The sequence below is a fragment of the Larimichthys crocea genome, chromosome X, assembly GCF_000972845.2.
Source record: "Larimichthys crocea isolate SSNF chromosome X, L_crocea_2.0, whole genome shotgun sequence".
Lineage (NCBI taxonomy): Eukaryota > Metazoa > Chordata > Actinopteri > Sciaenidae > Larimichthys > Larimichthys crocea.
The window spans coordinates 5925714-5938442 of NC_040020.1; the positions used below are offsets into that span (position 1 = coordinate 5925714).

The 12729-nt window shown below is 41.2% G+C and overlaps 1 protein-coding gene across 6 annotated transcripts in view; it reads right to left on the bottom strand.

The window, feature by feature from the left end:
• lrba (LPS-responsive vesicle trafficking, beach and anchor containing) overlaps positions 1-12729 on the bottom strand; it is a 179095-nt gene that overhangs the window by 6346 nt on the left and 160020 nt on the right. For all 6 annotated transcript variants that reach the window (XM_027283138.1, XM_027283139.1, XM_027283142.1 and 3 more), the window contains 5 exons: positions 12430-12519; positions 10000-10177; positions 8764-8829; positions 6949-7104; positions 3909-4076 (listed from right to left, as the gene is read on the bottom strand). In XM_027283138.1, the coding sequence (XP_027138939.1) occupies positions 3909-4076; positions 6949-7104; positions 8764-8829; positions 10000-10177; positions 12430-12519 (658 nt within the window). The remainder of the gene's footprint in view (positions 1-3908; positions 4077-6948; positions 7105-8763; positions 8830-9999; positions 10178-12429; positions 12520-12729) is intronic.

Here is a 12729-nt window from a genome sequence, read left to right on the forward strand (position 1 = left end):
AAGCTCCAGTCAGTGCGAGCCAAGAAAAAAACTTTGGCATCAGAAGATGCAGTTCAATCCAGAAAAACAATCATTATGAACACCCGCATTAAACAGACAATCAATAACTTATGGAATTAAAAACAATGTCACAAGGTTGTTAATTATTTTAGCTCAAAGGAAAATTGTTTATGTGGTTAAGCTTGTACTGTAGTTTGTTGCACAGGCCTCGAGACCCTCATTCACTCTCTCTTTCTAGCACTTGTCACCCTCCGCTTCTCCCCATCTTTAAAACCTTCACCCCCTGACTGCCTTCACTGGATCCAGATGTTTCTGCACTACAGACAGACGGAGAGCGAGAGAGAAAGAGAGCCAGGGGGAGCGAGAGTAAGTTATGGTCCAACTCATGAAGTTTGTGTGATTTTGTTTTGGTTTGAGCTGTCAGGGTGAGCGACAAAACAAAATCACGCTTTTACTTCTCCGTCTGTCTTCCCCGTCTGCAAGCACATGCACACTTTGCAGGGAGTTTGTTATATTATTACATAAAAAATGTATATGGATTAATTGCAAACAGATGGCGTGTCCAAACATTTGGTCATTGTGTTAAAGTGTTGAGCTGAATGACAGCACGTAGGCGTAAAACAGGGATTGCGCAGGTCAGCAGCGCCGTGTGTTTATCTATGTACATATATTGACCAGCGGTGGGGCAGCTTCCCTGAACTGGAGCGTGGAGTTCATTGCGGTCAGGCGAGGGGTTCTTGTCTTTGATGACCCTGTTTTCTTGGCTGTCAGAGGTCAAGTTCAACCCAGAAAGAGGAACACAGGCCAGCGACACTCGGCACATGATTCATATTTAAATGCTTGTTGAGACTATTTTTCTAAAAACGTCACATTAGCTCCAGAGCGATGCAAGTAAAATAGTTTCCAATATAATACATTTATTACAGTAAATGTCAGTGATATATAATACTTATTGTTTTAAGTGTGGTTTTCTTGCTGACTTGGCCAAACTACAGTTTGTTAATGCAGTTTCTCCCCTTAATTTAATTATAAGACATAAAACGCAACACAGGTTCACTAATAAGACAGATACTTCTTTCCCAAAAGCCACAGCTACTGTTAAACTTTAATTAGATTTAGCAGAGAGGCTTTATGCAGACCATACTCCTCGCTGAACCCTCTTGTAAAAAAGCAAAGTATAGGACAAGGTCAACTTACGTATAAAGATGTCAGCAATGTTTAAAATCAAGAAAACAATCTCTTCTATACATACAGTAATTAATATATTAAAAAAACACCAATGAATAAACTCACGTTGTTTAATTCCAGTCGACTGTTTTAACTCTGTCTGGCACCTCTGTCCACTTTGTAAGTACGTACCAGCCAGATAAACCCTGATTGTGCGCCAGTACGACAGTCTAAACATCTATATTTCACTTAGTTAACTGGTTAACATCCTCAGTGTCATTAAAAGCAAACTTATGACCTACAAGCCTGTGGATTAAAGCATGATGTGTAGCATTTTGCTCAGAGAAGATCAATAAAGCTGATATATTGGTGTATCAGTTAACCTTCTGAGCCTCTACCTGCCATGTGGTTTGAATCAGCGCCACATCTGATTGCAATCTTATACCTGTATATGACTAAAGCTGGGACACTGAGGAGGGTATCGGCTATCTCGACAAGTGTGGACAAGGTGTGTGTGTCTGTGTGGCGTGGGTATGAAGACTGAAAGCCAGTTCCATTCCTGTTTGAAATAATTAAGTAAAATAGCCTTTTTTAAGGCCTTTAGGTATCCATAGCTAATGTTTAATATAGCTGCAAAGTTTGTTACAATGTATTCAATATTTTGAATGTCAGTATTTGTGTTTTAGTCATTAAATGTTCAGTTATTTGTGACTTTTGTTACTCAAAAGTTGTTGCAAGTTAAACCTGAATAAGTTCTATGAGGGGATATTGAGGATTTTGGATTTGATAAGCTGATATGAAGGATCCAGATTCAATAAAATATTACTGAACTACAAACGTACATACCTATTTGTGCATATATGTGTGTGTGTATGACTAGGTTTATGATAAATATAGATAAAAAAATAAATGTATGCATGTTTGTGTGTGTATAATAAAGACGTTGTTTTTACTTCATTCGGAAATAACTTGATTGAACTGGTTTCCTCTCTGTAACCAGCAGATGGCGGTGGTGTCTGTGAAATCTCTCCCGCTGTGCACGACAACAACATGTGCCTGCAGCAGGAACCAAGTGTGCATAGGTCAATGTGTACATGTGCACATCAGCCATTCAGAGGCATTTGTGTCAAGCTTATGAAGTGTGTGGGATGTTCACAGGGCATTATGCATGAAAAGGAATGCGTGTGTGTGTGTGTGCATGTGCTCTCATTTGAGTGTATGTGGAGACTTTAGCTTGGAAGTGTTTTTTTTTTTTATTTTGGAAGAGGAATAAAGAAAATTCTGCTGTCTGTCTGTGTTTTGTGTGTACATGTGACTGTGTGTGTGTGTGTGTGCGTGCGCGCAGCAGAGTTTCATGTCTGGGAGAGCCTCCTGCGGTCTGGGGCAATGGAGCATCACATTGTGGTGGTGAGGGGTTGGGATGACGACTGCTTTGTCTGCTCCTCTAGCTACAGCGTGGTAACTGCGCTGAGCCGACTGATGTTGGACTGACACACAAACACGCTTACAAAAGCATGTACAACACATGCATTCGTATGTACACACAGAACTCTCTTAGGCATATAATAATTCAATAAATCCATCAAAATACTGACTGTTTCTCTTTGTAAATACACAGTAAGAGGTCATTGTTCATGTCAGCTAATCTGAACCCTTGTGTAACCGTGCAAGATACATTGTTATCCCATAAGTAAATTCAATAAACAATAATTTCTAGGTTTTAAGGATGATTAAAATGAGTCTGTGTTGCTGAAACAGCCAATAGAATAAAGTCTATTGTGTGAATCGCTCCTACTTTTTGTCATGTTATTCTCGTTTTATTCTGTATTGAGTAAAATTAAGAGATCAAAAAGAGAATAACATGAGAATGAACAATGAATGTGGTTGATGTTCATCCATGTTTTTCAAATATTTATCCTTGCTTTGTAAAAAGTCTGTAAATCCCTATGAATTCACTTGTGGGAGTACCAAAACATTTTTCTTAAATCCAACATCCCACATCAATGTGTATGAAGTAAGTGACAAACAATCATCTACGCTCTGTCCCCCCAAATCAAAAACCAATGTGGCTTATTAACCAAATCACAATTTGTCATAAATTTCAGCCCATTTGTAATGGATCACTTAACAACATGTACGCCAATCTAAGCTGACCGAATTAGCACCGAGCAGGCTCAGGGCTGAGCAATGTGTGTGTGACGCTTTGATCATGGCTAATGCCATATGTTATGGTAACGTAAGGGAGGCCCATAACATTTTTCACTTTTATCGACTGGCGTGACCCCGTGGCCCTCGGATGGTGGTGAACTTTCATGTGCTGGCCGACGACCCCCAACATCACATTTAACGTCTCTAAGTGGCCCTCACTTTCACTCACATTAAAGACAGATTCTCTCTCTCTCTCTCTCTCTCACACACACACACACACACACACACACACACACACACACACACACACACACACACACACACACACACACACACACACAAAATCTGGTCTCACAGAAACTCACACACAATCTCAAACACATTATCGAAAAGCTGTTTCTGGTGCGACGGTACTGCGAAATCCAATCTGTATGCAGGAGGCCTGGCCTGGTCAGACGAAACTAGTTGTTACTTTACAGAGGGAGGCCGTAAATCACACAGTCACAACTGTCTGGGAGAGTGAGCACTCAGAGAATACCCTTGTGTGTGTGTGTGTGTGTGTGTGTGTGTGGCTGGTTTGCCTGTGTACTTACTGCCTGGACTCTCTCCAATGCTGTTGTGCTTTCCGTTCCAGTACCACAACAGGAGGGTGGCATCTCTGGAGCCTGACAGGACGTAGCAGTCTCCGCCGATGTACGACTCGGAGCGAGCCAGACACGTCACCACGTCACGATGCCCGAAGACTATCTGAGTCAGTTTGCCTGCAAAAGCACACACAGATGTTCCTAAAAATCAGTATTCATTCAAAGTTCATAAACAAGAAAGCAAGGGCGCATTTATAAATAGATTACAACATTTGAACAATAAAAGATATCTCGTCTCTAATCGATAATTTTATATTGTACTTTAATAACACAAGACTGAGTGTGAATTAATTGCTTGATGTAGTTCTTTGGAAGTCCCCGCCATGTGTTTGTTGATCATCTGTCTGCTTGGCTAGTAATTCTACAATATCCAGCGTGAGATCAGACATCTACTAATTCCCAGACAAGAATAAATATTTGTTCCAACTCTGTGTGCATAAGTGTGTGTGTGCGCTCATGCACATGCAGTGCGCTCCATGTGTATATATAAAGAGGCTAATTGCTGTCAGATTTCCAGACCACAGCTCTACCGTCTAGCTGTCTAATACTCATTACGCTCCTCATAGTGTGACCTCTGCAGTCAAACAGTGGAGGGTTTACAACACATGACATTTCTGCCTGGGTGTCAAAATCACTGTCCATCACATAATTAAGTTGTATCTCGCTGAAACAATGAGGGCTGTTATGAAACCGGGCGGGTCACTGACTTAACTTCCAAAGAAGAACAGAGACATCAAAGATGTAAAATGTTTGACATCTTTATAAACACTGAAAATAAGAAATGATGGGCTGCAGCAATAATGGCTACCATGCAACTCGCCCCACACACACGGACAAATTAAACTGGATGTGTGTGCATGCAGGCGTATGAGGCTATGTGTTTTGTGCACGTGTACCAATCAAGTCTTGTAATTGATAAAATCCCTCAGTTCTTTAACCTGGGGGGCTTTGGGGACCTTGGCGGCAGCTGTTGAGCGCGTGCGATTAAACTGTGTTCACGTTCCAGTCGCGCACCCCCGGTGGCAGTCACACAATAGAGCTATCTCTGTCCTCCCATCCCTCCTTCCCTCCCTCCTCTATTAAAAGACAGGGAGGCCCTGGCCTACCGAAATTGAATCGGGGTCCGTTGTATAGATGTGTGTAAGGATTCTGAATGGGTACTCGGGAGAGGAGTTGAAGAGCGGGGTACAGAGATGAAGCTTCAGACAGTTTCATTTAGGACCCCTGACCTGATGGCGTCTGTGTGTGTGTGTGTGTGTGTGTGTGTGTGTGTGTGTGTAAAAGTGTCCATATTGTATGTGTGTATGCAAGTATAGGTGGCAAGTGAGTGGTATTCAGGCTTATACAATGCAACTGAGTAAGACTGTGCAGTCTATTCAAGTTAAGATATATTATTTTTTAAAGATGAACAATACTTCATGATATATAGACGAAGAAATCACACTGAAATGTAATAAATCAAAGCAATAACACAAGGACTTACAACTGACACAAGGACTTAAAACTGATATCAGTCAGCCGATTTTGTCGGTATCAGTATATATGTTATGTGATATGCACAAGAAGATTCTTGAATAGGCTCATTTAGATCTAATAATTCTGTTGTCTGTGTGTTTATTTTTCATTTCATTAATAATTATTTAATTCTCAGTGAATTTTAGTGCACTGATGTAATTTTGCACAATAAAGTTTTTAACCTGTAAAATATGTTGATAACCGCATTTAAAGGGATCATTGTTGTTTATACAGTATATATACACCGATTCATTAGGTATACTTGTACACTCTAATGTGATCCAATGCAACAACTCTCACACTGTCAGAGAAGTAATAGATTAACTTTTATGTTTACTGTTGAGGTTGTTAAACTGCTTCATATTGAGAGATGTTTTGGCCAGCTCATTTACATATACGAGAAGGCCATAATATTAGAAACACGTCTTGTTCTTGTATTGGATCACATTGGATGGTTTACTGATGTCAGCTGCAAAAATACGATATTGGTCAGGCTCTACTTAAAACCTGCATGTTGACAGCTCATACGTCTCAAACTGGTAAAAAAATAAGAAGAGAAAATAAAGAGATCCTTATTGTAGCAAGTAAATTGTAAGCAAATTGTGTATATTTATAATAATCCCACTGCCACAGCTACAATATAAAGCAGTATGGTACAGTAAAGTCTGGAGGCTCTGGAGAGTGTTGGACCAAATAAAAACATACCAATGATTTTTTGTCTTCACTAGTGGTGGGGCTCAAAATGAAAAGTTTGTCCTGAGGATGGTGCTAGAGGAAAGGCCATGGGTCTTGTTAACATTAAGAGGTTAATGTCTTTAATAGCATGATTGTGTTCATGGCATTTTGCTTATTGGCCTGTAAGACACCTTATGTTCAGAGCCATTTTAGCCTGAGGGTAGAAAGGGGAAAACTTATGTTGTCTAAATGAAGAAAGAGTTCATCGTCTGTGTAGTATGAATGTTCTCAGTTGATATTACAGTAGTGCAAGAATTCAATTTTACAAAAGCATATTCTTGCTAAAGGAGTTTTGTGCTATTATGTGTCACCACAGAGACAAAGCAGCGACTTTTTAGAAAACATATTCAGCGTTTGTGTTTTGAAAGCTAATCATATGCACCAAACATTAAGGCTGTGACTAAATCACAAGTGTTCAACAATTGAATTCAGGTATTTGAGAGTGAGACGTAAAAACATCAAAGCGGAGATCAAATGCCAAGACGTCAGAGTCATGTTAAGACTCCAAATATGGTTTCCCTAAATTATACAGTGATGTATGGCTAACAAAATGGCTGACCTATTTTGGCGAAGTTAAATATGAAGTAACAAATATACAGCATGTCAATCTAGCACTGCATGTATGGGAGAAAATTGTTGGGTTATGATGTGGCATATTTTAAATACTGTGCTCTAAAGGTTGAGGGAACAGCTTTTTGTGATTGTGGTCATATGCTACAGTACGATGATTATACAGTACCTGAGTCGGTGGAGTAAACCCGGAAGCTCTTGTCCCAGAAGCCGCACAGAAGGATGAAGCGGTTGTCGGCTGTGATGACGAAACACTGCGAGCTGATCTGAATGCTTTGATCCAGCAGGTCTGAGATCTGACGACGATGACTGCCCACGTTACTGGCTGCAGAGGAGAGGAATAAAAATAAAATGAGCAAATAAAAAAAATTACAGTTTGATACAGAATATTGGCTATTTTCAAAGAGCTCAAACTCCAACGCACCACCACACAGTGCAAAGAAGATTTGTGAGAGAATACATAAAACATCCTGGAGGTTAAGTTTACGAGATTTCACATTTTCCGTGAGAGTCTAAGAGTGTAGTTTGAGTAATGGTAGAGGGTGTCTTCACAAAATATACACACCGCTCAAGTCAGAACACACACTAAAAATTCATCTTCATTGTGTAATTTAGACAAAGGTTGGTTAGAAAGCAAATTTATCGAGATTCTCTCTCTTCCATAAGTGGTATCTTTTTTCTTTTTTTGAGAGATGTGTCCTCTGTAAAGTATGTCTTATTTGGTGGGGTCACAGGCACTGGAGAACAGGTGTCGGAGAAGACTGTCTATCATGGAAACTGAGAAAGTCCAGTATACCTGCTAAGACTAATATTTCAACCCATTTTTAACATTTCCCAAAGCCACAGTTGGCTCAACACTCATCCACAATTTACTGTGTTTAGCTCCGACTCCTCCTGGAATGCAAACAGTGTAAATATATTACTGACAAGCACAAAAATCCCCTCTACCTCCCCCAAACGCACACACGCTCTCACACCTACAAACATGAAAATATATTCTTTGGTACGTTATTTATGTGTTAGTGGGACAAAAAAGATTTAAAGGATAAAATTAACCTGAAAAGTGTGCTTTCAGTGAGAAATAACACACACGACACTATAGACACTATATCAGCTCTCATAAAAACACGCACTGAATGTATAAATACTGATGCACAGGCAAAGATTTCTTTTATTCCCGCCGACACAGAGGGGAATACTCCACGTAGAGATAAAGATAAATATGTGAGACTAAACCCTGGTTATTTTCAGTAGTCAAGTGAAAAAATAAAACATGTGTGGAAACGGTCTGGTGAGACTAAGACTGACCACAACATTCACAGAGAAAGAACAGCCCCCCTCGCAGATGTGCGTGAGATTGTGAGAGGCTGCAGGGAAAGCGATGGAGGCGAAGGCGGGAGCAGATAGAAGTGGCTCTTCTCTTCCCTGCTCCAACAGTGCATCCCATACATCACTGCAGCTCGGCACTCTTCCCCTGCTCATCAACAAGTCGTGAAGGATGAGAGGCGCCCATATTGTCCTGACAGCCGTCCGCAGTGCATTCTCAATCACACATTATTACCACATTCATATTCATTTCCATTGACACGCGTCCTTTCCCTCCACTCAAATTAAACCAAAGAGGATGCAGAAGGGGAGGGAGGGTAGGCACTATGGAGAGAGGAGAGAAAAGGGGGGGGGGTTGATGATGAAATGCCGGCCTAGGCCACAGCTCATTGCATTCCAATTTGCATGCAAATGGTTTAGTGTGAGAGCAGGGCCTATATCATGAGGAGTGAACTGGGGCAGAGGCTGAGAAACAACTCTAATCTACTGTCCAGGGACACGGCGCTGCAGACTGCCATGAGTCACCAAGATGCCAGCGGGATTCATACACAAATCCACAAATAGAAAAAAAAAAATGATTTCATGCACACATGAGCTCACAGTATGTAAAGAATACGCATGTGCGTGGACTCTTTCACAGTCATGAATGACAGCGTACCTATCAGAGGGTCAATTTCCACAGGAAGTTGGTACTGCTGGTCCTGCACCGTTGAGCTCTGATGACCTGACAGAGAAGAAGACAGATTGGATTAATATTGTAATCATGTGGCCTTGTGGAGTACATGCTGGCTTTCTGTTCATTATAACACACTGAAAATTATAACCATAAAGTCACAGTGTCACCTGCTGGCCCGAGAGTTCTCTGGCAAATTAGACATCAATTATGTCAAAAAGCTACCAAGGACATAGAGAAGAGGATTCTTTATGCTATAACTATATGCTGCAAAACACATTGCTTTGCAGGTCGCATTAGCTATAAGCAGCTGTCATATTTTCTAAAACTGAAAAACACGGTTTGGCAGGACTGCAACTAAAATTATATCCGTTATGGATTCATCTGATTATTGTTAATTATTATTGTGATTAACTTTAAGTCTAAGAAAGGTCTAAAATACTGAAAAACGCTTATCACAATGTCTCAGAACTTAAGGTGGCTCAAGTTCTCTTTGCATTGCTCGTTTTGTCTGGTCAACAGTTCAGTCTAACATGTGAGAAGCTGTCTTAAACCAACGTGCTGATTTATCTACAACATGTGCATTGTTCATTAGTTGCATGTTGCAAAAGATTTTTCATTGGGCGTGTTTTTTTTATCTTTTATCTGCTCCAAAAGCCACACGAAGGCTCCAGTGAACGCACGCGATTAACGAACTTCTTCTGAGCAGCACACATCTTGTTTGTTATATCAGCTCACTAAACCAATTAGGTTAATCAGTCTGGTACGTGGTGCGCATGGATGAGGTTTTATTCTACTGAAAACCAATCAGTCTTCATCCTCGTAAAAATTCAAAGATATCAAATTTAATGTTTCTTCCAGGGGCAGGATGGATGTTGAGTAAATAAGGTTTTGTGAAGTGAGAGGCTGATGTATGGAGGTGGACGTGAGACCTAATGCTGGCTGCTGCATGTGTCACATTTGATACTGCTATCCAAGCAGACGTAGTCAACTGTCTCCTAAATCAACGTCCATCCTATGGAGACGAGGCGGGTCAATTCTTTCAGATAAATTAGACAGTTTGGAGGAGAGAGATGAGCCGTGGAAATATGAAAATGATTTTGTGGTAGCAAAAGATTGTCTTTACCTGCCTAAAATAACCTTTGATGCAGAACCACAGAACGAATGCTTTCGGTTCAATGCACCTTCAAGACAATTAGTGCATGGACACAAATCTCCTACCTGTCAAGCCGTGCCACTTGTTGACGGCAAAGAGGCGGTTGGCGGTGACGGTGATGATGGCAGGTGACGTTAGACCTGGCTGAGTGTTGGCCGCTACGTGGGTCACAGGAGAGTTGGACGGGAACTTCAGTACCATGATAACATCCTGCTGCATCTGCTCCGTAAACATCAGCGGGGTCTGCAGGAGAAGATACTGTTCAAGCCCCCGGGATGGACAACGGGACGTGCGGAAGAGAAGGGAAAAGAGCCGAGATATGGAGCGACGGACGAAAGAGCGAAACAGAAAGACAGGTGGAGAAGCCGCAGTCGGTGTTAGCGAGGACAAAACAGAGGGAAAGGGAGGAAAAAGGACACAGAGAAAGTTAGGAAGCTCGAGCAATGATAGCAGCTTTTAAGCAGTACAGGCAAGAAAGAGAGTTATAGGTACAAGTTTGTGCAGCAAAGGAAAGAAACCCCTTTCGAAACTGTTGCAGGGAAACTAGGAATGGAAAGAATCTTGAAGAGGAAGAGCACTATCAATATTTTTCGCCTATAAAAGTGTTACAAGCATTCTGAACGTGTGTTTACTGTGCAGGATGATGTACGTTCAGAGTTTGACACTAGGAGCCTGTTCTCACATTGAGTTAGTTTAAGATGTGTACAAGCATGATTTTGTGACGTCAAAACTATTTCCGAGCCAATCGTGGTTCAACATTCAAATTAAAAAAGCGTGATGTGGAAACTTGAGGAGTCCAGAGCACAAACACCGAGAATGGACTTTTCTGTGAAGTAGAAAACATCTTGTGTCCAGCTGTTTTGAAATCAAAAATATTTGCATATTCATTGATTCTGTTATTTTTTGTGGAAAAACCGTATCAGACACAAATTATTACTTTAAACATTTATGTCCACATGTCTCGAGGAGGTCTTTAATACAGTCTTTAATAAAGTCTAATGTGCCACTCAGTGACAGTTTGGAACAAAAACCTGCTTTAGACATGTACATTGCGTATGCAGCACAGGAATCTATGTCATTACTCTGAGTAGGAGTGCACCTAACCATTGTATTTATCAATAAAAGGATTAAACTCATGATTATAGTATTGTTTATTCTACAAAATGCCCAAAATGAGTCAGATTTTCAGTATTATTGCAAATAATAATCGATAAATGTCAACAATTAATTACAAAAACCAAATAAACTAATCATTTCAGATCTACTTCTGAGTTTCTGATGTTCACAATAAGTATGAAGATACATAAATTAGATTAAACTTGTTACTTATACATATACAGCAGGAGAAATCAACTACAACGCAGTCATAACAAAAAAAGTCATTGACCTATCAGTTTTCTTGGTTAGACAGGAGCTTATGTGGAGTGTTTGTACTAAGCAGCTCTAACACGGAGCCATTTTCCTCCTTGCGTGTAAAGAAGAGGAACATCAGTGTTAACATCAGGAATAGACCTGAGTAAATCCGGTGTGTCTGACAGCTAACCAGACGCACTGACAGTATCATTACCACCGGCATGGGCAGATGCCGACACTCTGACAACATACTCGCGCATGAGGGAGGATGGAGAGAAAGTACTGTAGAGAGCAAGAAACACGTTAAAAAGCAAAGAGAACAGAGCGTTCTGAAGGAATATGCAGGGCTGGGGAGGGTTAGAAATGTGTTTGAATAATGGCGTCTGAATATTATGTTTGAAAACCATGTGTGGTGGAGTAAAAATAAAAACATTTCGTAGGAATTTGCCCATAAGCGAGGCGAATTCAAAGCCCTGGCCTGAGTTTGTGTCTGTGTGTGCATGTGTGCGCTGGGTGGTGGTCTACAGCCAGCTGTCAGCGCCACAGGGACACCACACTAATAGGGACTCATGGGGCCTTGGTCCATCACAAGCAGGCACACTGACTGCACTCCTTGGCCCTTAAAAAGCCGTCACTTCAGGACTGCTGTTCATTGCTCTCCTTCGCTGATCCTCCTGTGCTTCTAAGCTCAGGTAGAAAATCTGGCTCAGTCCCAGGTTTCCAGCACAAAGCTGTGCCTTTCCCGCGGCACCCCCTCCTCTCGCTAAACACACATGCACACAAATGCTTGTGATCTTTCCCCTTTCACACACACCTCTCTAATGATGAGAGAGGAGATGCTTTCAAACCCGAGACTTTATTTTCCCACAGTTTGTAGATGGATAAAGAGAAGACAGGAGGTAAACGGAGGATGAAAAGAGTGAGTCAGAAATTAAAAAGGAAGAGTTATATGAAGCAAAGCAGAGCGCTATCATCGGGGCACACCAGAAGTCAGACGAGGAGGCATTAAACAGGCAGAAGAACGGCTGATACTGTAACTCAGCTGACCCGTGTCATGTCATGGTATTTTCAGACTGAGGGATTACAGTTGAAGTGGTTTGCGTGTGTTTCTAAGATCATCTGGATGTGTGTGCGTCACTCACCACTTGCATGGCTGAGCTTCGGGGTGGGTGTGGCTCGATGAGCAACTGGCAGGGGGTCTGTCCAAAACTCCTAATTTGAGCCTCCACAGCCTGAGGGGAAAAACAGAGAGAGTAGAATGGCAAAGAAATGTGTTATTCTTGCATTGTTGTGGCTCGAAATTACATACAGTACAGGTTGTGTAATGTCAGAATAAGGCCTACAGCACATTGATGTAAAAAAGGATATTTAAAAAGGTAGATACCACTGTACCAGTATACTAAAAATACCTTGTCTCATATATCAACATAGCGTATCATTTC